We start from the raw sequence: 25063 nt of genomic DNA, 5'->3' as shown, positions 1-25063 counted from the left end.
CACCATTTGTGTTCATCTATAAAAAAGAAAAAAATGTTTCTTTCCTCCCCCGTTAGACATCTACTCGCCGCCAGTGTCGAGGCCACACAGCGTCGCGTCCGAGGCCAGGTCGGAGGTCTACTCCCCGGAAGAGAAAATCGACATTGAGATGAACACGGTCGGTCGGCGGCAGCATCCACTGATCACAGTCGCCCTGCAGGCCAGAGGAAAGCCGCGGATCCTGTCTGACCTTTTCGCTTCCCTGCTCCTCCTCCTCCTCCTCTCTGTAGGAAATCTTCAACCACGTGATCGCCGACTTCGAGATCTTCCTGGAAAAAATATCCAAAGCCGCCAAAGGCACACCGGCAGAGGTGAAGAAGAAAAACATGATGGGGCTCACCAAGAAGTCAAAGAAACTGCCAGTCGTTCTTCTGCCCTCGACCGAGGAGTACATCTCCGCTCTGCAGAAAATCAAATACGGCATCAATCTGCTGGTGAGTGCGGCCCCCGATGCCCTCAGAGGTCCCGGATGATGAGAAAAAAAAGCATATGGATCAACAACTCTAAATCTCAAAAATATCAAAAGTGTGTCCGCTTCAGAAGGTGTGATCTAGAAATCAGACCTCTGTGATGTCTCTGTGATGCCTTCAGTTGCGGGAGGCAGTAAACAGGGGGCTAAATATGGCTGAGAAATAAGGCTGCTCCGCCGTAGTCAAAAATGAAAATGGGTCCAGTGTGGGAAATTAAAAAAGCACCTGATTTGGAAAAAGCGTCGCAACCTAAACGGAACTAATACATTTTATTTTCTTCTGTATAATTCAGGGCCTGGTGGACGGAGCGCTGTCCAACCCAAGCGCTCCAGAATTTGTCCACATCTTTTTCAACACTCTGGCCATGGTGAGCTCCTTCTACTTTGTCTGTCTTTTGTTTTGTTTTTGGTTTTTTTTGCACCTCAAAAACAGACGCTGCAATTTTTTTTTTTGCGCTGACCTTCCGCGGCGTTCTCCATCCACAGGTCACTCCTCTGTACCCCGCTGAAATCCCACCCAAAGTGGTGTCGCCGCTGCTGACGGTGGCGGCCCTGCGGCTGCTCGCCGACGTCCTCAACGCCGAGGAGGACCGGCTGTGGAGGTCTCTCGGGGACAGCTGGAACTTGCCCAGGTAGCCAGAGAGGCAGAGGCAGAGGCGCGCACATGTACACACACATGTTGCTCAGGACAGGAGTTTAATATTAACATGATACAAAGCCGCATGCTGTCTTTCTGGTGTTTGCCCTTTGCTTTTATCTGACCCAAACATATAAAAACCTTATCGCAGAATGAATGCAGCAAAGCACTCATAAAGTCATAAAAGAACATGTGGAACTCCACGGTTCAATTTGTCTTTTGTTTGCGCGTGTGTTCTTATTTTCCCCTCCCCTCAGATCAAGGTGGGCAGAGGACGTCCCGCCTTACATCCCAAATTTCTACGACGGCTGGAAGCCGTCCCCACCCCGACACAGGTCAGTCGAGTCACCCCTGTACCAATCCCCGCTCAGCAGGAACGCCAGCCAGCGCTACTCGCTGGGCCCACCCGTTCAAGAGGAGGTGAGGCCAAAGTTGATCTTATCTAATCCAGACATCACCGCTCTCATCCAGTTGCATGACTGTGCGCTCCGTGTGTTTCTGTACAGCCTGTAAGCAACGGCCACGTGTCCCCACCACCAACATAGTGAGTGTTGTCACACAGCAACACAGTTATTTATTTATTTTTTTTAAGGCGGTGGTGATGAGTTCACTATCACATGCTTTGATGCCCCTTAAAATGTGTGACTGCTTTCAGCATCGGTGACCCTCTCACTATCACATGCTTTGATGCCCCTTAAAATGTGTGACTGCTTTCAGCATCGGTGACCCTCTCATACGGGTCACCTACGACTTCGTGGCCAGGAACAACCGTGAGCTGACCGTCATGAAGGGCGAAATGGTGCAGGTGTGTACGAGCGTGTTGGGTTTTTTTCATCTTCAAAAACATCTTGTGTGATATAATGCTGATTTTAAAGGTCCAGTGTATAAAATTCAGCTTCATTTGTGATAATAGCTTAATATAGAAACCATAAATACATTAATAAAAGTGTATAATTGCAGTACAATAAATGCAATTTGGTTTTCCTACCCTTAGAACGATTTTCAAGGGTCTTGCTACCAGTAGCAGCCATGTTGCGCCGCCATATTTCTAAGGAAGCCTGGTGTGGACAATCCAGCCCACCTGACAGCATGTTTCATAATTAGGGTCACTGCTTGTAATGTCAAATAAAGCAGTGACGAAAATAATGGACGAGGTATCCATGTTTGGGTGCACAGGCCACCGTAGTTCACAGGGAGAGGAGGGAGAGTGAAAGACGCTGCAATCTTACAGATAACCACTTGATGTCGCTGTTTCTTCTTCAAAATCTCCAAATATTACACACTTAACCTTTAAAACTAGTAGCCGTGCTCTGCTACATTAGTGCTGCAAATACAAAGTAAATCTGTCACCCTGGACTGGAGCAATAAAATCAAGAGGCCTTTCAGGCCACCTGAGGTTGCAAAGTGCATGTGGAAAAACTCGAGAAAAGTATCTTATCAGCCAATGACATGGCAGTGACTCAATGCATTTCGACATGTTGACATGGTCAAGACGACTTACTAAAGATCGACACGGAGCATTTGGAAGAAAGCTGATTTAAGCATCTTTAAGCTTTAACATTTTACTGTGAAATGGTTTATTCACAGAATGAAGCACACTGCAGTTTTTCAGTGTCAATTTGTGTCTAAAATATTGTCATGTCATTTTAAAACTGTCTTTGGAGATTTCTAACATCAAGAAAACTTCTTTGGCCTGCTGTGCCTTTCAGAAAGTGTGTTGAAACATTCACATTTGGGAATTTGTCCTTTGTGATGTCACACAAACTCATCTCTTCCCTGGTTCAGTATCAACTCAACACCCTCGCCAGGCGTCGGCTCCAGCCAATGAGATGGCCTTGTTGTCTCCTTTCAGATGTTAGATGTTAGAGGAAGCAAGCCAGAACCGAGATTTTTTTGTGGGAGGATGCAAACAGCGTGCTAAATGTGCCATTTTCTCTTCAAGATTGCTGAGGTTACACCTTTTTGTTTTTGCGCTCTGCAGGTGATCCAAAAGTCCAAACAGTGGTGGCTCATTCGCAACCAGCTCGGCGATGAAGGCAACGTTCCACAGAGAGTCCTGGAGACAGTGAGGAGCAACGGACTCGCGGCCGATTCGCCGGTATGTTCTTCGACACGGCCGCCCTCCCTGCTGGGTCACCGCAACCTTTTAACCTCTCTGCTCTCCTCCACAGCCAACCAGCCGCGGAGTCGGATCGCCTCCGACTCTGGACATGACCTCCTCGTCGCCGCAGGTCAAAGCCTGGCTGGAGTACAAAGGCTTCTCCAGAATGTGAGACACACAAAGTGACAAGTGTTGTCGTCCTTGCGTTTTGTCTGAAACAACGTCACTTATTCATCCGTTTTTTGTTGGTTTTTTTTTTTTGCACGTAGCACTGTGAACACGCTTGGGGTGCTGACTGGTAAACTGCTTCTGGGAATGACCAAGGATGAAATACGGACAGTGTGTCCGGAGGAAGGAGGCAAAGTCTTCTTCCAGCTGCAGGCCGTCAAGTCATCCATCGCGGTAAAGCACCAGGTCACGTGATGCACACAAACACGCACAGACTGCATGTTAAGACGATAACCGTGCTCCTTCTCCCTGCAGCTCTCCAATGAATCTTTCGGCATGCGCGGCGGCCACTACTGAGACGCCACCTCCTTTCTTCGGAGAAACGCCCGGAGCAATTATATCTTTTAGCGCAGTTGGGGCTCTCAGCATCAAATTAAAATGCAAATTATGACTGAATACTAATTAATGTCAATTTGTCAAAGCAGTGAGGGTGGGCTGCTGAATGACAAAACTGTCCAACTGATCGAAAATGTAATTTCAAGTAAATTCTGTTAATATAAATTAATTCATTCATTCATTAATGCGCTAAAAATTAGAGGGCAAGAAAGGATTACTGATGAGCCGCTATGATTTAGCACTACAATAGCCATGCTCCTGAACTATTTTATTTACTTGCTGTATATTTTTTTATGTTATATGCTACAATGTGTTCTATATATTTAATTACAAAAACAAAGGCAAAGTTTAAACAAGATGTACTTTAATTGTGCTTTTTATAGGCATCACAAAGAATTAAAGTCAAACAGAACTTAAGTGCTTTCAATAAAAATAAAGTTTCTTCCCACCTTCAAAAGGCGAATGTGGACTTATTTTTCTGATGCAAAAAATTGGACTTGAAAGAAATGTTCCACAACAAACTTGTTTGTGAACTACCACTACTGGACGCTATGTGACAGTTACTCTTTTTTGTTTCCCCATTGGGCCATCTTGTTGTTGACAGGAGTCTTGATGAATCGGTCGGACTTCATGTAGGCAGCAATTTTTTCCAGAGCCTGAAATAACACAAACGTGAGACAAGTTCTTGTGCATTCAGCACACAGGCAGAACCTGAGACAAACAGAACATGGTCTGAAAAAGACATTTTTCATGTTTGCATTAGTTGCATGCACGCACCTCAAATCTGTTCATGAGGTCTTTGAGATTGGCAAAATCATCCAGGCAAGAAGAATGACACATCCTGTGCTGGTCCAACAGCTCGTACATGATAAAGTCCACAAAAGTGATCTGTTGGAAGAGGGGGGGGCGGGGGGAGCTGAAAACGCACCGATAAACTGTGCAACAACTGAATTCATGCAGCACACACACACATACACACACCTTGTCCCCCGCAAACCACTTCCTGTCTCCCAGGAACCCTGAGAACTGCTTCAATTTTCCAGACAGTTCTTCGATGTACGCCGGCTTGAGCCTCCCCTGGGGGTCAAAGAGGCCAAAAGTACCATTAGTACTGGCTCGGATATCAACAATGACACGTCGTCTTGAAAAAAAACTTGTGTGGAGGAACTCACAAAATCGCCGTAGCACAACCTGACAAAGCCGTTCCTGAAATCCATGGACTGGTTCTCCAAGATGTCGACTCGGACCTTCTCATCCTCCGTCTCGCCACCTGTGATGACATCAGACTTATCAGGACACCAACACGACAAAGAACGGATCCGAATGTGAAAACATTAACCAACGAGGAAGATTTATTTGATTTATTATAAAGGACGAGAAAAAAGAAAGAGTCTCCACTTACACAAATTGTGTTTACGAGCAATGTATCTCATGATGGCATTGCTCTGCACAATCTTCCTGTCTCCATCCTCCAAGTAGGGGAGCTGCAGTCGGACGTAAATCACAATCCCAGTTACTGCCAACGCTGTAGCTGCACATTTCAACATACGTGCACACACATAGGTCATACTTACGTTGGGGAATTCCATTCCAAGTGTAGGTTTTTCGTCAAACCAGCAGCTCTTGTCATAGTTTGGCGCTGGGAGGGAAAGAAAGGGGTCACGTACTGTAAGCAGGCCTGTGCATTCAAAGAACAACAGTTGTGCTGGAGACACACGAGGTGACTTTCACAGACGCACACTAAGCCACGGACTTCAGCAGGTTTTTTTAAAATTATTTTAACGAGGACTCACAGACGGATAAAGGATGTGTCACTGGGGTTCTCGTTCATTTCTTTCATCGCCTTACCTTCACCGCAGCGGTAAAACTTGTCCTCATACTCGGTGCCTGTGTACTCCAGCAGTAGACGGGCCGGCTGGGCCAGCTGCAAATAAGTCCACAGATCAGAAAATATTAGTAACACAGCCAAGATCTCACTTTAATACAATACTACAAGTGGTTTTAGAGCTTTTGTTTCTAAGCCAGAGGTCACAACTTGCCAAGAGTGTGATTGCAAACAAACAAACAAACAAAAAAAGCCCAGAGGAAGTCCACATTCTGGGCTATATATATATGAATGCTTGAAAACACTGAAGTCTTTTATTTTATAAACTTCACCCAAGAAAAACACACTGTATTTTCAATTCAAATCACCTCCTGTCCTTCTGCTCTGCTGACTTATCACATGCAAGGCCCTCAAGCTGAATGAAATGTGTCTATTCCTTTTCAGATCAACCAAACAGAGAAAAACTCCACAAAGTGCAAAAGAGCAGGCTAAATTGGAAACAGACGGCGCAGAACAAAAGAAGAATGTTCAGCAACAACTTAACACCGCTGATGGATTAGGTTATCCAGTTACATGGCTCATCAAGTCAACGCCCCCACATGCGCACTTTGGCGCAATCATACAACCTGTAGTAGTCCGTCTGCCTAAAATCTGTGGGTTCTGAGATTTTTTTTAATTTTTTTTTTCTGAGGAATTTAAAGGGAAGAATTGACTTCAGAAGGTCTTGGCCACCTTCCTCAGAAACTGAGCTGCGACATATTTTGAAAGAAGTTTAAACAAACATGATATTTTATATATTTACTCCAGCTCAAACTTGAAATGGGTTCTATTTGTGGCTGGAAAAAAAGCACTTTGTCTTTTGGCGTTACTAGCACGTCGCTGAGCCGTGAAGATGTTACTTGGCTTTCTATGAAAGCGGTCGAGTTGGTTATCATAGTCACCACGACTCCGCATGACTTAATAAGATCAATTAATAAGGGGTTGTTGACGTGCACTTCAGTGCAACTCGGCAAGACACCTGCAGAAGCAATTACACAATTCGACGTTGACCTGTTCTGATAACGGCCAAAGGAAGTACAGAGGTGAAGGTGCCCGCAGGTGACAACTCGTAACTAGTGGGATCCACTCGAAATGTCCACTATTGTTTTGTTCTTTTGTTAAGTCAATGAAGAAAAAATAATAAACGACCCCAGGGTCTAGAACGCGTTCACGGCCAGTTAAACCATAAAATGAATATTTAACTGGCGACTCTCTTCACTTATTATAGGCATAACTCCGGCTGCAAGATGTCGATAGTTAGCGTCGTTGCTGTTTTACACCAGAAGCGTCTGCAGAGCGTCAGCAGAGCGACCGCGTTGACGCTCTGCTCACGCTCCGGCACCCTCCCACACAGGACGCGTTTTACGAGCAGAGCGTCTCGCGCAGCGGCTCGATCGGTTCACGCGAGGATTGCAAGATCGCGCGACAACCCAGGTAGTTTTCGCGTGTTTTTAAAGAAAACAACAATGAAACAAAACATCGATACTTCGAGACTCTCGAATTATCGATGTGTGTAAAAAAGGAAAAACAAATAATAACGCGAACTGCTGGCATCATGCAAAATGCAGGTATTTAAAGTATAGATGCATTTTGTTCATCATAGTTTGAGATTCAAAGTGAAATCTGTTTTTGTTTGACGGCCGACCTTTTTTTTTTTTTTTTTTTTTTTTTTTTAAACAAACAGGTCAACGCCAACTACACGGCGCGAGCGCGAGCACGTGCACGCCAGTATTGCGCGGTGACAAAAGAAGCCGCCGCAAAGTCCGAATGCAAATCTTGATATTACATTTTGTTTTTTGTTTTTTTTTTATGAACGAGCAAACGTCACACACCGTCACTGCTCTGCACGGAAGGGACTTTTTAGGCGACGCTATGCCGCGCTTGCAATGAATGAAACGTCAAAAACAAACGGTTCGTCTCACCCCGCGAATGTCCCAGTAAGCCAGTTTCATGGGCATTTTGAGCGAAGGTTCAGGAATCTGCTGCTGCGAACACTTGAGGCAGACGGTGGGGGAGAAGACTGCGTGTGTGGCGGTAGAAGGGGGAGGAGAAGCACCGGCGGTGTCTTTCACGACTGACCAGGAGGGAGGAGACAGTCAGAGCCGGGCGGGCGGGGACACGGACTCGCTCTCCCTCAACCGAATCTTTTGTTCACACTTATGCAACTATTGCCGTGACGTTTTGACAGCGGAGCGGAACATGAAATTTTGCCAAGTCATGCGGGAAAGCCGGCGGCGGAGTTCGCTTGTGTGGGAGAAGAACAGTCAAGTTTATATCGGGATGAAGCATTTTAACCCGAGTCGATCACACGTTTGACTGTGCGTCGGCAAGGCTGGGGACCATTGTGTAGTTTTTTTTTTTTCTCTCTCTGAAGTCCGTGACCAGGTTTAACCCACTGAGTTGTGCTTCATCATCGCTCACATGATTTGCAAGCTTCTGCTGTCTTTTCTTTTCTTAAAGGTCCACTGCAACATTTGTTGTGATCCGTGAAATGAAAGAGAAAACGAGACATCCTAAGTCGCACATACATAACTTTTTTTTTTTGACTTTGTGAGTCTTGTTTTCTTTGACGGCCTGTGTTCTGGCTCCATCTATCCTGTCAAGCATATATATTTACGTAATGAGCAGATACACACCAAAGGAGGCCGTTTATACTTGTAGTTGCCCTCAAGCCTTTTACACCCCACCCTTCATGCTCGTGTAGTAGAACAACCATACGCCACCTTAACGGAATGTGTAGCATGTACAAGGTACACAACAGTGGGAAAACTTGTTAAGACGACCGTGTTAAATCACTAAACTGAAAAGCATGTATTTTTCAAGCCGGGCTGCTGGCGAGAAGGCGTAGAAGACCTACAACGTTGGATTTCTGCGTAATTTCTACACATGATTATGTGATTTATTTATTTTTTTAATTTTAAAACACATGATTATACATTTCACAAAACTAAACCCAATCAGTTGTCAGCAAGGCAGTCGAGCAATCAGAAAGACATTTATTTTCTTGGACACAACCAACAACAAATAATATCATGTCACAGGCTGCACATATAAATCTCTGGGAAGAACAATTGTCGCTTTGTGAATACGGAGCAGCTTGAAAGACAACACCAGGATTCAGAACTAAAAGGTCAGGGAGTTGTAAGGGCTAGCCGGTCAAGTCTCTGTGCTTATTTTACATATTTGGCACGAGTTGTGGAACCTGAGGGAACAGATCATGCATCGTTCACTGCACAATAAAAATGACAATATGAGCTGCGGTTCAAATATGAGACAGGATAGATGGAGCCAGAACACAGGCCGTCAAAGAAAACAAGACTCACAAAGTCAAAAAAAAAAACAACCCACGAGACAACTTTAAAGCAAAAACGTGTACAATTAAGTAAGTTATGGGGGTGTTTTTACGGGGCCCCATTGAGTCACTGTAAACACTAAACAACACCAAGAACAGGTGCAAGGAGATAGATCGTCATGAGAAGCAGAGCCACTCAAGAAGGATAATCTGAGGGCTGTGGCTGGGGATGACACCGAGCAGCAGGTTTTTTGGAGGTCCTTCAGGTAAAATGTCTGAGTCACCTTCCACAGAAAACTCCTGTAGGCAACTGGGTGGAACAGAGACAAGCTCCTCTAGATGTCGATTATCAATGTAATATCTGATTTTTAAAAGATAATTTGTCGTGAATTATTTTAATTTCTTTCAACTTTCAACTGCTTGCTGGTCAACGTTGGAGATGGTTGAGACGGTTTGAAGTTGAACCTTAAATCACCTGGTGCTCTTTGGACAGTGTCAAATCCATTTAGAGAAATATGACTTGTAAAATATTACAACATTTTTAAATACAAATAAAATAAAAAAAAAACAAAACAAAAAAAAACAGCATTAAAACAAGTGTGTGACAAATTAAAAAAGATGATTCTAATGTTTGTGTCACAAAAAGGGAGAGTACACAGTTTTAAGGTCCCTTCCAGTTCTTTCCTCCACAGCCACGGAGGCGACTCTCTCGTTTCTGCAGGTCAGGTATGTTTACCTGGTAAATCTGTGCAAAGGCTTGACGGGAAAACAGGAAACACAGTGGCCAGTTTTTGTTTTTTTGTTTTCTTTTCTGCTGTCTTCTTCACTTCCGTCCCTGCACGGCTGCCATACACAGACTGCCCTCCTCCTCGATGGTCTCCAGCTCGTCGGTGCGGATGGCCTGCGTGATCAAGTTCAGCTCCTCGCACATGGTCTCGTAGCGAAAGGCCACGCGGATGTCGGGGACGTTGGTGCGCCTGATGTCGTTGCCCTCCTGACCCTCTTTGATGCTGTCGGGGCCAAGCCAGGATCTCTTCACCTGACGCAGAGGAGGGGCGAGAGGGTGGAAAGTTAAACAACGGACTGCGGAGAGGGACAAAGCGCGGGATGCGTCGGGTATTGAAAGTCAGACCTTCTGCGAGAATCCGCTCATCAACACGCTGTTCCTGGCCAGCTCGCACATGTCGCAGGAGCTCAGCTTCCACACCTGGGCAGCGATGCTGTATTCTTCCATCAGGGGCTCCTGCAGGAAGCAACAAAACATGTCAAGTTGAGCTTCACGCTGTCTCATTAACAGTCATTAATCAAGGGTCCCGATTTGGCGCCAACTAGTGGTGAGAAAAAAACAGAAAATTCACACATCTTGTGTAGCTTTATGTAACTAACATGAGACACATCAGCCATGCATTCAACCGAGATTTAAGCATTTTAAAAATATATATATTTAAAGGCTAATGAGCTAAAAAGATTCAGCAGCACCTAATGGTAGGAAAGCATACTGCAAACAATGTTGATGTTGTTTCCTGATGTAACTCTTGATCTCTTAAGTGCCTCACACCAGGTCAAGACAATTTGTTACATAGATAAGTATTTGTTGTTGCCTTTTCTCCTTGTTTGACCCCATAAATGTTACACAGTTAATCAGTTTTGCAGCAGCGCGTGCACGCTGACCTTGGTGAAGTGAAACTGCAGGGGGTCGTCGGTGGACAGGGAGACCATGAGGCCTCTGGACAGATACTCTGGCAGCGGGTTCCGGTGGTAGCTGAGGAACAGGCTGTTATTGCTGAGAGGAGACATGGCAATGCCGATCTGTGCCAGGTAGTAGAGATACTGCAGCACAGGAGCCTGTGGGGGGGAGGACAGAGCAGGCAGTGTTGCATCAGCGCTGCAGCCTTGACAACACACATACACACACACTCTCCAGTCTTTTTGGAATTGTATGTCGCTTCATCGCGGGGAGAGTGTTGCCGCTATTCAGGTCACACCTTTCTGAGGAGCAGCCCGTGGGAGATGTTCTCCGACAGCATGAAGCCAGACACCAGGTGGTGGATGGGGCCGGCTTCTCCGCAGTGAGGGCGAAGGACGAAGGCGTGAAAGCCCTGCTGCCTGGAGACAGACAGACAGACACACACTCATTAGAAAGATGGCTCAGTGGCCTCAACCATCAAACAGGGCACACATACTACAAAACACTGTTTTACTAATGCAATTTTTTAAACGATGGACTGATTAATTGCTTTTATTATCTTGTTTTCTACGGTAACTTATGGTATCCAAAAATGCGTCAAAAAATAAAATCTATTCTTATTTTTTTTTAAAAAAGGCAAAATGAAACATGACACTGTTTCTCCTGGCATGTAAGACCCTTTTGTAATCCCTGGCATGTGATTTTTCAAAGGGAGAAAAGTTAAAATTATGATGGTGACTCAATAGCTCCCATTGGTATAAAGGTGCCGTCTAATCCTCATGCAATAAACTGAATCCGGAAATCTCTGTAGATCTCCAATGGAGGGAAGGGCAGAAGTGGGCATATTTAGCCCTTTGTTTAAAAAAAAAAGTACAGTAAGAAAAAGACAAACAGATGGTATTTTCCCGTCTCCGTGGAGTTGACTGAGAGGCTAAATTGACAGTTACCCAACTGAACCACCCAACCATTAATCATTAACACCTCTGTGTTTTCTGCTGGACGTTGTGCGGCAACATGGGCTGTGACATTATCAACTTACCTGCGCAGGTGATTGAGGACGGTCATGTTTGCATACATGTAGTAGAGGTAGTAGGCATAGGGGGGGTTCTCCTCCTCCGTCCAGTTGCCCGGCAGTGGGCTGTCCAGGTTGAAGATATGCTGCTCGGGCTTGGACTCGTCGTCGACGCTGTCAAAACCCACGACCTGCAACGGGACGGCCGTGATGAGGCTGCTGTATGGGAGCCTTTACGCTATTTAATGCTTATATATGAACCAGGGCGTGTTTTCTCACGTGCTGCAGGAAGAGGTGCAGCTCCGGGTGGCTGCTGGGGTCCACGGTGACCTCAAACAGAGGCATGAAGATGTTCTCCAGCATCTCCTGGAAGTTGCACAGCTGCTTGCTGGTGTGATAGACATCACTGCAGGGAAGGGGGGGGGGGGGGGGGGCACATTAAGGGAAGGCCACTTTTACTGCAGCGCAAATATGTGAAGGAGCCATTCAAATTTAGATACAATAATAGAAATATGAAAAAATAGATTTAAATAAGGATTTGAGTATGTTTTCATATTTGTGCTAGATGCAGTGACAAATCAAGCTTCTTATTATAGTGTTGATTGTTATATTGCAATTAACTTAGTATATAGTATAAATTTAAAGGAATAGTTATGTAGTATGTTTGTGTATATATTATGTATTTAAATGGATATCTGTGTAGTATATGCATATATATTATACTATGTATATACTGTATATTGTGTTGCATTATATTTATATTTGTAAGGATATGTATGTAGTATATTTTTATTTTATAATTATATGTTTATATAGATGTTTGTGTAGTATATATATGTTATATATTTATATGGGTGTTTATATATTATGCATTTAGATGGATATCTGTGTAGCAATATTTGGCAATATTTTGCTACAAACTGAAGAAAGGGTATTTTGTATGTACAAATTGTTACATATTTTATACATATAAAATGTATTGATAAATTCATTCGTTCATTCATTCATTCATTCATATGATCATATGACTATCATTTTGTTTTTGATTATTCGGCATTTTTTTTTGTTTCTTTTCATGCACTCTGCACACTTTTTAAAAGGTACCTTTAGCTGCTGAACGAATTGCGAGTGCACATTAATCTACTTATTGACAATTAAACTAAACAGAGTAAGGAAAGTGAAGCAGTTGCACTCACAAGAGTCGGGGAACTTGCACGAGCCAGCGCACGTTGTTGGAGTAGACCTGGTGTTGGACGGCCCACTTGGCCAGCTTGTCCCACTCGTCCCGGGAGCGTCCGTAGATGGAGAGTCGCAGCTCCTCGTTCTGGTATTTGCTCTCCTCCAGGTCGGCCATCACCTCCTAGGAGGCAGGTAACACGCACACAAACAGCCAGCAGGGGGCGTCAGCGCGTCATCGGCTTGCAGACACCAGCTGCTTGGCGGACGACCTGGCCAGTACCTTGATAATGTGAGCGAAGTACTTCCCCTCGATGTGGTTGTCGGTCTTGATGAAGATCTCCCTGAGGATGGACTCGCCGATGGGGTTGTACTTGGCGTTGAACTTGTCGAAGCGATGGAAAGTGTTGCGGTCCTGCGTGGAGAGATAGAGAGAGAAAGAGAGAGAGAGTGAGGGTCGGGGGGACAATGTGACGCTGCTGCCTTCTTGCGGGATCAACGTCACACACACAGACACACACTCACGGCGTGCATGTCCAGTGTGTCCACGCTCAGGTCGAAGGCCGTCAGGTTCATGCTCTCAAACACCTCCATCAGCGTCTGTTCCTTCCCCTTTTCCACGTGCACGATCTCCCGAGGGTACTTCTTCATGGCTCTCTTGATGAAGCGCAGAAGGTGCTTCTGGTTCATGCAGGAGGAGGCGTGGATGTGCGTGTCCACCTGCCGGACGATTGGTTCAAAAAGCTCATCATTATTGTTGCACACTCTCCAATATGAGCCGCGGCGGAACAACAACAAAAAAATATCTCCCTCCGGTCGGGCTCAGCGGGCTTCTCAGGTTCACCTTCCGGATATTGTAGAAGTCTCGGTGCGGGACTTTTTTCTGCGCCGCCAGCTCTTTCATCTCATTCAGCAGGATGTGCATCTGGAACTTGGAGCTGAGGTACTGCAGCCGGCGGTAGCAGAAAGACTTTCTGTGGCACAAAAGTACAAAAGTCTGGGTCGGGTTCTTTCTGAAAAAACAAGACTAGACGAGAGTGTGTGGGTGTTTAAACGAAAAGCGCATCCTCAACTCACACTGGGCCGTTGATGATGAGGGCCATCATGACGTTCATGTCAGCGATGTATTCCTGCAGGTCCGGGTAGGGCAGGTCCAGCTCTGTGGCTCTGTTGGAAACACCAGAATGTCACCAGAAGTCTCTCAAAAAGTCCCAGACAATCAAAAGAACGACAAACAAACATTTACGCTTACACACACACCTATGGACAATTTAGAGTTCCCAATTCACCTCACATGCAGGTTTTTGGAGTGTGGGAGGAAGCCGGAGAACCCACAGAGAACCCACGAAGACACAGGGAGAACATGCAAACTCCACCCAGACCTTTTCTTTTTCTTTTTTTTTTCTTTTTCAGCCCTTTTCCAATAGTGAGTGAGGCAATAGTGCTAACCATTGGGTCCAGAGGATCGTTTTTCTTTTGTTTTCTGAAAAAACTCACTTTTCCATGACGTTCCTCTCGGTGTACACATGCATGACGCCGTCCACCATCTTGCAGCCGTAGCCCAGGTCGGGGAGGGCGCCGGCCCGCTCCGGGTTCTCGTACGGGTGCGTTCTGGAGGCGGCCGCGTTCTTCGAGGCGCCTGAGGGCGGGACACGACACGGCGGCTCGTCAGAGGCGCGAAGACACGTGCGGCTGTGAGGTCGGAGAGCCGAGCGGCCTACATACGGTGATGGCTGCGCCACAGATGGACGGTGAAATGTGCGGGAGTGCCGGGGAGACGTGTCAGTGTGAGGGTGCAAGCGGAACAGGACGTGAACGTGAGTAGCAGTTCTTGTGTGTGAAGATGTGAAATTCTGGAAATAACCAGGAGTAGGGGAAGGAACCAGAGTGTAGAAGAAGTGGAGTGTGTGTCTATGATCCAGAAGCCCCTAATATATTCTTACTTTTATGATTAATCATTTATTTATTACGTTTATTCTCTTTTATAGACCTTTTCTGACTGAATCGAGGCTCTGAGGACAGATGTTCTTCAACAGAGTGATCATGGTCTGAAGAAACAAACTCTCCTGTGCTTTAAAATGGAACGGAAAGTTCTGCAGTAAGTTAAATCAGCTCTCCTTTGTTGTTTATTCAATGGCCACTTGAATAGGTACAGCTATTCAACCCCAGCACTCTTGCTCTTTGAGAGCAACTTGTTGGATTAAGCGGTTAAAGAGATTGAAGGGGGTCCAACTCGGTAAGTGTATCTCATAAAGTGGCCAGCGAGCCAAACTGAGCCGATTCAACTCACTTCATGACTTGGATGGAGGATAATGGAGGGTGTCAACATGTCCAACCTGCAGCGGCAGAGGTGGCGGCAGCGGCCTCCTGGAGCTCCTCCTCATCTGGCTCCAGATCCGGGTCCAGGGGCCCCTCGCTCAGCTCCTGCAGGTAGCGAGCCGTGATCCTGCAGAAGCTCTGCAGCGACAGGCCCATGTACTTCTGCCGGATGAAGAGAGCCTTCACCACACATTTGGCAGCATCCAGCAGATCCGTGAAGGGAACCTTGACGGAAACATCATGACGGAGGTGAATGTTGAATGACGTTTTCAAGAGAGGAGGTCAGAGTTGGCTCCCCACCCACCCACCCACCCACCGCTGACTCACCCCACACTTCTCCTCCCCCGATATGGTGACTCTCTGGTACTCCCGCTCCGGAACCGCCTCCCTCTCCTGCAGGTCGGGGGTCTGGCTCTCCTCCTTCATGTATCTAGTGAGAGACTCCACTTATTTTCCATCTCGGCAGCTGTGGATGCACATTTTACTGACAGCAGCAGCAGCACTTGCAACACTCACTCCAGATCGGTGGCGCTGTCCGTCTTCATGAACTCCTGCTTGGCTCGCAGGAGGATGTCGGGTTCAAACCTGAGCGCACAGCGGAGGCGGGGCTAAACCGTTAGCGCGCGTGCTCCGCGAGGGCAAAGCTTCGCGTGAGCGTACGGAGCAGAGCGAAGGCCTTACTTGACATCCTGGCTGATCTGCCTCTCCAGGCGGTGGCGCCGCTCCTCCAGCTGCTCGATGGGGGAGTCCTCCGGGAACTCGTAGGGGGCGCTGCGCATCTCGCTCTCCGCCAGGGTGCGAGAGAACAGCTCCTTCGCGAGAGGAGAGGGACGGGACACGGTGAGCAGCGTTGCCAGCGGGTTTGACAACAGCTGCGGGGCTCCAACAAAACGCAAACTGACCTCCGCGATCTCTTTGTACTTGCCGTCCATGGATGTGCGCAGGTCGATGGACTGTTTCAAGGCCACGGGGATGCCGGGCAAGGAATGCTGGGAAGTGAGCAGGTGGCGAGCGCCGCGGAGATCGACTGAGAGAGAGAGAGAGAGAGAGAGAGAGAGAGAGTGAGAGAGAGTGAGAGATAAGAAGCTTGTCACTTGCGTGTTTAGAAGTTTTGAAATTTTGTGGTATTGTAACACAAAAAAAACGCCACAGCAACAGTTCTAACATGAACACGCGTCTATTCACTTTACAGGAAACTAGGGCTACAACGGACAATTCTGGAAATCAACACTTTGTGATGTCACAAAGGGCACCAATTGTTCTTTACGATGGGCCACGACTCCTCGGTTTTGTCTCCTTCCAAACAAGTTGAATCAGCTATAGCGGTAAGCTAAAACCCAGTGGGGTTTTTTGGCAGGCGGTTTTAAACAGAGGGCTAAATATTCTGGGTTTCTGTTTCTGGTCACCAAGAGAGTTTCTTTCTTTCTTGCTTTGGCCAGATGGCTCTCTGCTGCACTCAGGGTAACAGGGGGTTTGCTGGAGTGGGTCCCAGCTGGGAATTGGCGCTGGCTCTGGCGAAACAGTGAAGCTCAGCAGCTGTTTGTGCTGCACACACACACACTTAGACACACACAGACGGGGGCATTCAGGTACAGAGCCAGTCAGCACTTACACTGGCTAACACTCTCTGTTGTTGCGGCCTCTGCATCCTACACAAACCCAGAAATAAAGGACGTTGGCGCTGCGGCGAAGAAAGCAGAAACGAGATTTCTTGCTCCCGCCGCTTTGTTTCCCGTCTCCCGCCGAGGCTGCACGGTTATTAATCTTTCCTCTCAAAACGACACAACACCTGCGACTGAAATATTCATCATCCTGCTGAATATTTCATGGTGTGTGTGTGTGTGTGTGTTCGTGTCTGCTCCGGTGACCGGAGATGGGAGGGTGGAGTTGTGGGTGGGGTGGGAGTGGGAGGGCACTCGGTACAATACGGGACCCTGATGGGAGTTCCTGCTGTTTCATTTGCATTAGAACGCGGCTTCCATCCACAGATGCCACCACAGGAGGAGACGCTGTTTAAACACAGACAACAACCAACCAGTCGTTGAAAACTAAAGCTGTTTCCCGCTGCGTTCTCTGGGACAAAAATTCGACTGCGTGAAAACCCAGACCGTGTGCCGATGGACTCCTCCTGCAGGGCTGCATGCCTGCTGTCGGTTCCAGGTCTTATCACAGTGTTGCGATAGGAGACGACCGTCTCTGCGGAGGGCAGCAGGCGACCACTAGCAACGACATCCACGGCCGGGCCTGGAGCCGGGCCTGACGGTTAATCCTCATAATGGCTTCTATATTTGGATCGGTAGCATCTATGATTATGTAACGACCACCCGGCCCCTCCCCCACCTTTCTCTCTCTCTCTCACACACACACACACACACACACACACATCAGCCACAGAAGGGGAACCGAGCACTCAGAGATGAAACTCGACCACTTAACGCTGCGCAGCGTGCCGGGGCTGAAGTGTTTCTGCGTCTCGCAGCAGCAGGTTGTCAGCGCAACAGATGAGCCCGAGAACCGGGTCGGCGAGCAGAGTCGGAGAGCATAGCGGCGCCGAGGGATGAGCGCAGCATGCATTTTTCATCAGCGGCACGCAGCTTAAACACCGACCTGAGTAAAAGCTGATGTTTGTTTGCTCCTCTGGGAGGAAGGAGGGGGGTCGCAGGGGGGCGTCTGAGGCTGGGAGGTCAGGAGGCCAGGTGTCAAGAAGGCACTTCCTGTTAGAGCCTGGCTGGAGGAACAGGAGGAACCCGGCCGCTGCCACCACCGCCGCCGCCGCCGCCGCCGCCAGAGGACCACGACATCCTCAGAGGTCAACACCAAGAGATTCACAGTTTTCCTCGGATTCACTGAATGCACCAGCAGCCAATGTCGACCCGCAGCGAACAACAACACACTGTCCATATTCCGCCCTGAGCCACCGGCAGTGAATGACTCACAGCGAGACACGTCATTACTCACGGCTCACATGTGCTGCAGAGAGAGCGGGAATATGTAAACAGAGCGGCGCAGCGGGTTCGTTTGCACGGCGAATTCTGGGACTGGGAATTCTTATTAACACTGCAGCGATGGTGCAAGCGCAGCAGCAGCAGCAGCCAAAGTCAGCAAGATCCTCCGAGGCATTCCTGCACCAGAGTGGATTAAAGTGAAAATGAAAACATCGACTTCCACGTGATTTTCATCCATGCTTCACTGGTGCACTTAATCAGGCATGCACGGTGTTATCTAAAGGTCGAGATCTGTTCGAAATGTCACAGTGAAGGACAGCAGTTTCCACAATTGTGTCAAAGGCAATAAGAGAGCAACATTTTTTGCGGTAGAAAATCAAACAAACAACTCATATCATCGCACTGATCTTGGGTGTTTAGCAGTTGCCTGCCTGCAGCAGCTTCACTCTGCATCAAACAACCTCTAAAACCACATGAGAGGCCTCTGGTGGCCTGAGCTGCTTCAGTTCCTAAAGGTGCACGTGTTGCAGGTCGTGGCAGAAACCTATTTCCTTTGCTGCCAGCCTCGCTCGCTGGGACAACACGCGAATAGATAAAAGGTGCGCCAGCCTCGGAAAGCAACCCCGGTTCGGCTGCAGAAAAAGAAAACCATCATCTCTCCTCCTTGGCTGCGCATGGCTGCACCTCGCTGGAGCTCTTCTGTTTTTCTCCACGAGACAAACAACCAACAGCTCAGCACGGCCCGGGGCTGTAACACAAAGCCGCTGAGAGGACAGGCAGAGGTGAAACGGGGGAGGGGTTGGTGGGGAGTGTTGGTGTGTCAGAAGGGGGAAGAGGGTTGTTTGTACTTTTGAGGCTGACCGAGTGCACCTGCCTGCCTGCTCAGAGCCGGCGCTAACCGGCAGCTAGCAGGGGCCGACGGTGGAGGGGAGCGAGACAGCGGGAGGGCGGGGGGGACGGAGGTAAAAGGATGGAGAGGCACAAAGACGATCAAAACATTGTCACATGTCAAGACATGGAGGAAGACACATAACAACAACAACAACAACAACAACAACAACAACAACAACAACGACAACATAAGCGATACTCCGCACTCACACCAGTCAAAGAGTCAGTCAGTCTGTCCCTGTCATACATACAAAGAGCTGCTCCGGCAGATCCATCAGCTGCCCCAGAGTGACCCCCACCCCTCTGCTGTGGGAGGCTCCTGGTTGAGGCCAGCTGTCGCTGCACTAGCTGCCTCTGGAGCTGATCCTCCTCATTTTAATGCCTCTGACATCTATCTGGGACGTACCACAGGAGGCAGAGGAGGCGGGGGTGGGGGGAGGAGCAGACCGCCTCACAGCGCCACCGGTGGACGCGGATTGTTGCTCACCCAGCACTCCCCATCCCTCCTCTGCCTCGACGTCGCAGCCCCGGCGGCCCAGCAGCGTGTTTTGGGGGGTTTTTTTGTAGTTTTTTTGCAGAGACCGCATGCTCGGCGTGTTTTAGTGTCGCAGATCTGAGAGTCCGTGGTTTTTAGTGAATGAGACGGCGCATCAGCCTCCTCTCGCGTGAAGGACGGCGTTAAAGGGGCAGCGCGGCGGCCACGAGCTCGGCTGACTGCTGCTCGTGTGTGCTGGAATTAAATAGGCGGCACATCAGGGACTCAGTGCTTGAAGTGGTGGTTTCTTCAGCTGCATTTTTGGGTGATAAATTGTCTTTCTCTAATAAAATACTAATATACAGTAAGTCCAAAATTTTTTTAAAAAGACTGAGGAAAATGTTTTTTCGATTTGAACAAACTGCAAATTGATTGAGAATTTCACAGAAAACGAAAAGGTCGACAGACGTAAAGAAAAACACTTCAGTCGTGGCTCTGAACCTGCACTCACTCCACGGCTGCACTCTCTGCACTCTCTGTTTGCGCTGCCGCTCTTATCTCCCCCTCGCTGTGCGGCATCCGCAGTTCAGCTCCAGGTTTCTCAATTCAGAACCGGCCGCCGAATGACAAAACCCTCACCTTCGCCAACCCTGACGCAATCGCTTTTGTGTCCTTATCGTTTCCTGTTCCTGAGCCACAAACAGAAAAATACCTGCTTCCACCAGGCGAGGTGGCTTGTGGCTGTCTGACTTGTTCCACAGCAAAAGGCGACACCGTCGAATGTTTTCACGCATCGTTAAAGCTTTGAGAACTCGCCAAGTGAACATGGTGCCATTTTGATGCAGTTGTTTAAAGAGGTCAAAGCAAGGTCAAAGGTTAACGGGCACCTACAGGTCAGTGTCAGGTTGACAGGTTGCTAAATTCCCAGTTAAAAAAAAAACTCATATGGACACAGAAACAACACAGAGCTCCTAGAACACAGTGAATACTTCATTAACCCCATCAGACATCTGTGATCTTATTTTGAAATTTTCCACAACCTGCCTTAACATTTTTTTTCTGTGTGTGAGCAGGTGGAAATAGCAGCCTGCAATCAGGGGCCAAACTGGAAAAAAAAAAAACTCTTGCCACTGAGCTAGAAGGAGCACAAAGACGGATGTTTTTATACTGTAGAGCAGGATGAGAATGTTTCATTTAAAGTTCAAAAACATAATCTTCAGACAAAAACAGTCAGTAGCACCACCAAAAAAAAGAAACAAACAGATTTTCACTAGTTTACACAAAAAGAGCTTCTCCAAATCTGGGTTAATTCAGTTTAAGGAGTACTGATCCAGACAGGGCGACTCTCAAACACCACAGACTTGACGACAGATTGGACTGAAAGCGCCACTTAGCCTCCTTCAGGTGTAAATATTGTTGGCTTTTATTTAAAGTTCCTTCCAGACAGAACCGCTCCTGATGATACTCATCGTGTGACTGAACCTTTAAACAGGGCAGCTCAACAGTCTGGACATCAAGCAGCACTCAGTGCTGCATTCACTCAGAGCAGGCGCCGCCTAATGGTCAAATGCTGCATCACGCACACGCAACCCTCAGTACAACAAGAGCTTGCAGAGATAAACTCACTATGGCATAGGTGTCTAACTCTGGCCCACAGGCCAAATATAATTACAATGCGGGACAAATTTCAGGCAATATTACATCACTACTCGAGCTGGCCCTCCGGTATTATACAGCACATGCAATGCTAATACTGCAAATCCCAGAATGCTCTGCTGGTATGTTGTTATGAATACTTAACTGGTGAATAGTTGTTATTTTTATTTTTTTTTTAATGTAGTGTTAGCCTGTGGAAAAAGGTTACTGTTGAAATTTAAATCAGAAGGCTGCAAATAAAAAAATAAAATAAAATAAAGTCATTCTATTTTTATTTACGTTTTATTTATTTTCGGTGAGATTTTTTAAATTTGAAATTCAATTTTGCATGTGTGCAATATTAAGTTAGCCGTGGAATGTCATGCAAAGTCTTAACACAAAACTCTGATATACAGACACAGATTTCTGCTTAAAAATAATGTAGGAAGGACAAACACTGACTCTAGTGAAATAGAAATTTAAAGGACCATCCGGTGAAAATACATACCACAGACCTCGGGGTATGGGAGTCCAGACAGGATGTCACTTTCCTTTTAAAAAAAAAAAATAATAAAAAATAAATAAATAATAGATATTCTGATTTCTGACAGAGACTTTCAATCAACGACCTGGCGCTCCACAAGTTAAACCCCCAGCTGGACTCACGCATCTCTGCCCGTGATGTATTACTAAACCACTGGCCCCGCCCACAAGAGCACGGGTCACCTCCTCCCGGCAGGATGTTGGGACACAGATGACACACGGCGGAACTGGACGACTGGCGCCCAACGTATGAGTGGACGTCCAGGGAGGAGCAGCGTCGCTATCAGGTGAAGGCGTGTCGGGCCGAGGAGCCCCGCGGTAAAACACAGCCCTCAAACACTGATAACCGTTTGGACTTTCAGAGATTTACTCTGCGGGGTGTTTCTCTGTCTCTCTGTGAGGTGATTATTGTATCTGCTCACAAGACAGAGGCCCATTTGTGAGTGTGTGTATGTGTGTATGTGTGCGCGTGTGTGTGTGTGTGTGGGGGGGGGGGGGGTGGAAGGAGGCGGTAAGCAGCATGTAGCATGCGGGCGAAGTACAATGTGCTCAAAGGTGCTTCTTCATCCTGGCAGGAGTTACTGATTCTTTTTCTATTTCAAAACTATGCACTGCTGCTTTAACGTGCAGAGATGAAGCCCTCAGCTAATCTTAAATACAGTAATAACTTAACAATCACACTTGGTTATATGCAACATAGTTTCCCAAAACAAAGCAACGCCCTGCAGGTCCAGAGCAAACAACGATGCAATGAATAAAATTATGAAAATAACCAACAATGAGCGTGGTGCACATTATGAGCCAGATCCAAACAAATAAAACATGTCAAAAACATTTAAAAATGTCTTTATTGGCACAAAAATATGAACGAATCATAGAAATATGCTGTCTTAAACATTCAATATTTCTAAAACATTTTTTTTTTGACTGATTTTGACTTATCTGTTTATCGTTACCTGTCTGAACAGTCTGCTCACATCATGTGACCTGCCTGTGTTCCAAGACAGCATGCGTTATATAATTTATTTCTATCATATTGGATTTGTTAGGCTTCCAGTTTATCTCATTTCTCAATGCTGGTTCTTCGCCTGCAAGCAAAGACCTGAACTTTTTTTTTTGTTGGATTCAGGCAGTTCAGCAGCTTACATAGAATGCCAAACAATGGGCCAGTGTGTGTGTGTGGGCGTGTGTGTGTGTGTACTGTGTGTGGGCGGGTGTGTGACGCTCTAATCTCAGAACTACCTTTTCTCACAGCCAACAAAGTGACTCACCCGAAGCCTTTTCTCCGCCGCGTTCGCTCGCTCTACAAACACAGTCCTCTTGCAACAAAGCGCTAAATCCGGACGTGGTGCTGCTTCTCGCACCAGACCGGCCGCTGCGAATGAGGCTGTCCGAGTCGCACAAATGACAACGACGACGACAAGCTGTCGAGCAGCGCCTGCAGGGGCCTTTTCTGCCTGTTTGAGCCGCAGAGATCCCTCGGACATCATCTGCTGCTGCTGCTGCTGCTGCTGCTGCTGCTGCTGCTGCACTTTGTTAAATGAATCAAGCCAAAGCAATAAAGTGCCGCACGTGAACAGGCGGCACCTGTTTACACACACTGTACTGTACAATCGGCCCCAAACTACCCTCTGAACAACATGACTCACCAGACATCATCTCTGCTTGCTCACTTAGTCCCTGGATGAGGATTTTGAAAAAAAAAAAGAAAAAAAAAGAGAGCGACAGAAACAAACACAAGTGTTACACTAAAACAGAGACTCTCCAAATCAAATCCCCCTGAGTCTTTACCCTCCCCCAGATGAGGAGAGAGCGGAAATGTGTGGGCAAGCGCCGCCAGGACGTCTGGAAGACGATTTATTCCTGGCGCTCCGAGCAGGCCGGGCCAATTTCTGCAGCCGTTGACGAGCTGAAAATTGAAGGTAATCACCGGAGATCTCATCCAGTAATTGTAGGAGGGAGAAGGAGGAGGAGGAGGAGGAGGAGGACGCTGATGGCTCAGGCCTCCTGCTGAGGCTGCAGGGGAAACAAAATGTTTCTCTGCACCTGCTGCCGCCCTGCTGTTGCCCCCGTCTGACCACCGCAAGCGTGTTTTTAATTCCTTTCTGTTCAACGTATGCATACATATTTCATATTATTCGTCCTCCGCCTTTATAAGCGCCCTCTTCTTAAAATCTATAGCGCTGGATTTGTACGTCATCCAATACAGCTTAAGCGCTCTCTCTCTCTCTGTTTTACCACGGCTCTATTTAACGCCGCACTGTGTGGACGTGCAGGTTCCTACAGACTGTTTTACATTTCAAGGGAAAATGTGTCCGACTGAGCGAGGGGGGGCAGCTATCTTTGTAGTGTGGATGAAAGGCTGATATACATCAGAGCGGAGCCTAATCCCCACGCCATTCAGCAGGAGGTACCAAACTCACCCTGCAGACCCCCAGGGCTTGACACCGGGCTGCACCATTCAGGCAGTACGTTAATGAAGACCCCCTAATAAAAAGAAATGATGATGCGGATCATCTTTGACAACTTGCCGCCGCAGTTTCAAAGAATGAGTGACGCTGAAGAGAAGAAATCCCAACTAGTGAATAAATACAGATTAGCAAGATGAGTGTTCAGCGGCAGCAGAGGCGGCATGGAAGTGCAGCCGCCTCTGCTAATCAACAGGTCTGCGCCTCAAAGTGGGGACAAACACGGCGGCGGGGCCTCCGCTCAACACAAAACACTCGCACAAACAAAGTGGCGCTGCTGTCTCTTGTTTTGTTTTTCGATGCTTTGACATGAGCTCAGGGTCACCTGGAGCTCAGCTCAGGGTAGGAACATCTTCTCTTCTCTTCTCTTCTCTTCTTGTATTTCAATTAAAGCAACAAATTAAAACAACAACAACAACCCACTCCCCCCCACCATGAAGCTCACCTGTGCTGCTGGCCGTGTACTGCAGGCTGCCTCGCTTCCGGTAGGGGGACAGAGGTTTGATCTTGGCCGCTGCCGCTGCTGCTGCTGCTGCTGCTGCTGCGGTCCCGGGGGGCATGTTGGAGGACATGTTCCCAGGCTGAGCAGCTCTGTGTCGGCGCGATGCTGAGGAGGAGGAGGAGCGGAGTGAGTCAGACCCTCACAGGACGGACGGAGCGCCGGAGTGACAGAGGAGCAGAGGGAAGAAGAGGAGGAGGCGGCGAAGAAGAAGAAGAAGAAGTAGAGGAGGAGGAGAGATGTGGCACAGATGCTGTGAGCTCGAGGGACCGTGTGCGCGCGCGCGAGTGAGTGTGTGTGCGTGCAACGTGCAGGGATTTCCGGAGAGTTGCAGCGTGCGGCGGGCGAGCAGCGGAGCATCCCTCTGCAGGGGAAACAGGCCACGCCCCCCTCCCCCCCACTTCAGAGCGACTCTCGTGCCGGAGCTGCTGCAGCGCACGCACGAGC

General features: G+C 47.7%; 3 protein-coding genes across 7 annotated transcripts in view; 1 reads left to right on the top strand and 2 right to left on the bottom strand.

Annotated features, from left to right (window-relative positions):
- eps8l3b (EPS8 signaling adaptor L3b) overlaps nucleotides 1-4347 on the top strand; it is an 8241-nt gene extending 3894 nt beyond the window's left edge. Inside the window, exons 9-19 of the mRNA XM_076026059.1 lie at nucleotides 23-157; nucleotides 270-473; nucleotides 802-876; nucleotides 995-1140; nucleotides 1403-1565; nucleotides 1652-1689; nucleotides 1863-1950; nucleotides 3127-3243; nucleotides 3317-3414; nucleotides 3516-3648; nucleotides 3730-4347. Of these exons, the coding sequence (XP_075882174.1) occupies nucleotides 23-157; nucleotides 270-473; nucleotides 802-876; nucleotides 995-1140; nucleotides 1403-1565; nucleotides 1652-1689; nucleotides 1863-1950; nucleotides 3127-3243; nucleotides 3317-3414; nucleotides 3516-3648; nucleotides 3730-3771 (1239 nt within the window). The 3' untranslated portion in view covers nucleotides 3772-4347. The remainder of the gene's footprint in view (nucleotides 1-22; nucleotides 158-269; nucleotides 474-801; nucleotides 877-994; nucleotides 1141-1402; nucleotides 1566-1651; nucleotides 1690-1862; nucleotides 1951-3126; nucleotides 3244-3316; nucleotides 3415-3515; nucleotides 3649-3729) is intronic.
- LOC142888295 (glutathione S-transferase Mu 3-like) lies at nucleotides 4158-24657 on the bottom strand. 2 transcript variants are annotated; one of them, XM_076026467.1, is made up of 9 exons: nucleotides 24654-24657; nucleotides 7597-7663; nucleotides 5659-5734; nucleotides 5385-5449; nucleotides 5213-5294; nucleotides 4983-5080; nucleotides 4792-4887; nucleotides 4588-4698; nucleotides 4158-4466 (listed from the first exon to the last, which is right to left on the bottom strand). In XM_076026467.1, exons 2-9 carry the CDS (start codon nucleotides 7630-7632, stop codon nucleotides 4371-4373), a joined length of 660 nt encoding a protein of 219 aa, XP_075882582.1. In that variant the 5' UTR covers nucleotides 7633-7663; nucleotides 24654-24657; the 3' UTR covers nucleotides 4158-4370. The 2 variants fall into 2 exon arrangements, with proteins under 2 accessions (XP_075882582.1, XP_075882583.1); XM_076026468.1 differs by lacking the exon at nucleotides 24654-24657.
- Nucleotides 8642-25063, bottom strand: ampd2b (adenosine monophosphate deaminase 2b). Of its 4 annotated transcripts, none has more exons than XM_076026462.1 (18): nucleotides 24563-25063; nucleotides 16063-16187; nucleotides 15842-15972; nucleotides 15677-15745; nucleotides 15488-15590; nucleotides 15178-15385; nucleotides 14339-14480; nucleotides 13919-14008; nucleotides 13686-13815; nucleotides 13367-13561; nucleotides 13125-13256; nucleotides 12862-13025; nucleotides 11945-12071; nucleotides 11693-11856; nucleotides 10952-11072; nucleotides 10638-10811; nucleotides 10099-10209; nucleotides 8642-10005 (listed from the first exon to the last, which is right to left on the bottom strand). In XM_076026462.1, exons 1-18 carry the CDS (start codon nucleotides 24687-24689, stop codon nucleotides 9790-9792), a joined length of 2529 nt encoding a protein of 842 aa, XP_075882577.1. In that variant the 5' UTR covers nucleotides 24690-25063; the 3' UTR covers nucleotides 8642-9789. The 4 variants fall into 4 exon arrangements, with proteins under 4 accessions (XP_075882577.1, XP_075882578.1, XP_075882580.1 ...); XM_076026463.1 differs by lacking the exon at nucleotides 24563-25063 and adding an exon at nucleotides 21615-21773; XM_076026465.1 differs by lacking the exon at nucleotides 24563-25063 and adding an exon at nucleotides 21622-21646.

Source organism: Nelusetta ayraudi, unplaced genomic scaffold, assembly GCF_046127955.1.
Source record: "Nelusetta ayraudi isolate G7.1 ecotype Tasmania unplaced genomic scaffold, CSIRO-AGI_Nayr_v1 ptg000019l, whole genome shotgun sequence".
In the NCBI taxonomy this organism is placed as follows: Eukaryota; Metazoa; Chordata; class Actinopteri; order Tetraodontiformes; family Monacanthidae; genus Nelusetta; species Nelusetta ayraudi.
Note: the sequence above shows the minus strand (reverse complement) of the source record. Positions and strands in the feature narration are given on the sequence as shown.

Coding starts and splice junctions, on each gene's coding strand:
- LOC142888295 (XM_076026467.1), bottom strand. CDS start 7,632: ATGCCCATGAAACTGGCTTACTGGGACATTCGCGGG. Junction 5,295..5,384: donor TTGGAATGGAATTCCCCAAC/GTAAGTATGACC, acceptor GTCCGACTGCAG/CTCCCCTACTTGGAGGATGG. Junction 4,467..4,587: donor ACCTCATGAACAGATTTGAG/GTGCGTGCATGC, acceptor GTGTTATTTCAG/GCTCTGGAAAAAATTGCTGC.
- ampd2b (XM_076026462.1), bottom strand. CDS start 24,689: ATGTCCTCCAACATGCCCCCCGGGACCGCAGCAGCAGCAGCAGCAGCA. Junction 14,481..15,177: donor CGCCACCTCTGCCGCTGCAG/GTTGGACATGTT, acceptor TCCCGCCCTCAG/GCGCCTCGAAGAACGCGGCC. Junction 13,026..13,124: donor ACTTCGCTCACATTATCAAG/GTACTGGCCAGG, acceptor CCTGCCTCCTAG/GAGGTGATGGCCGACCTGGA.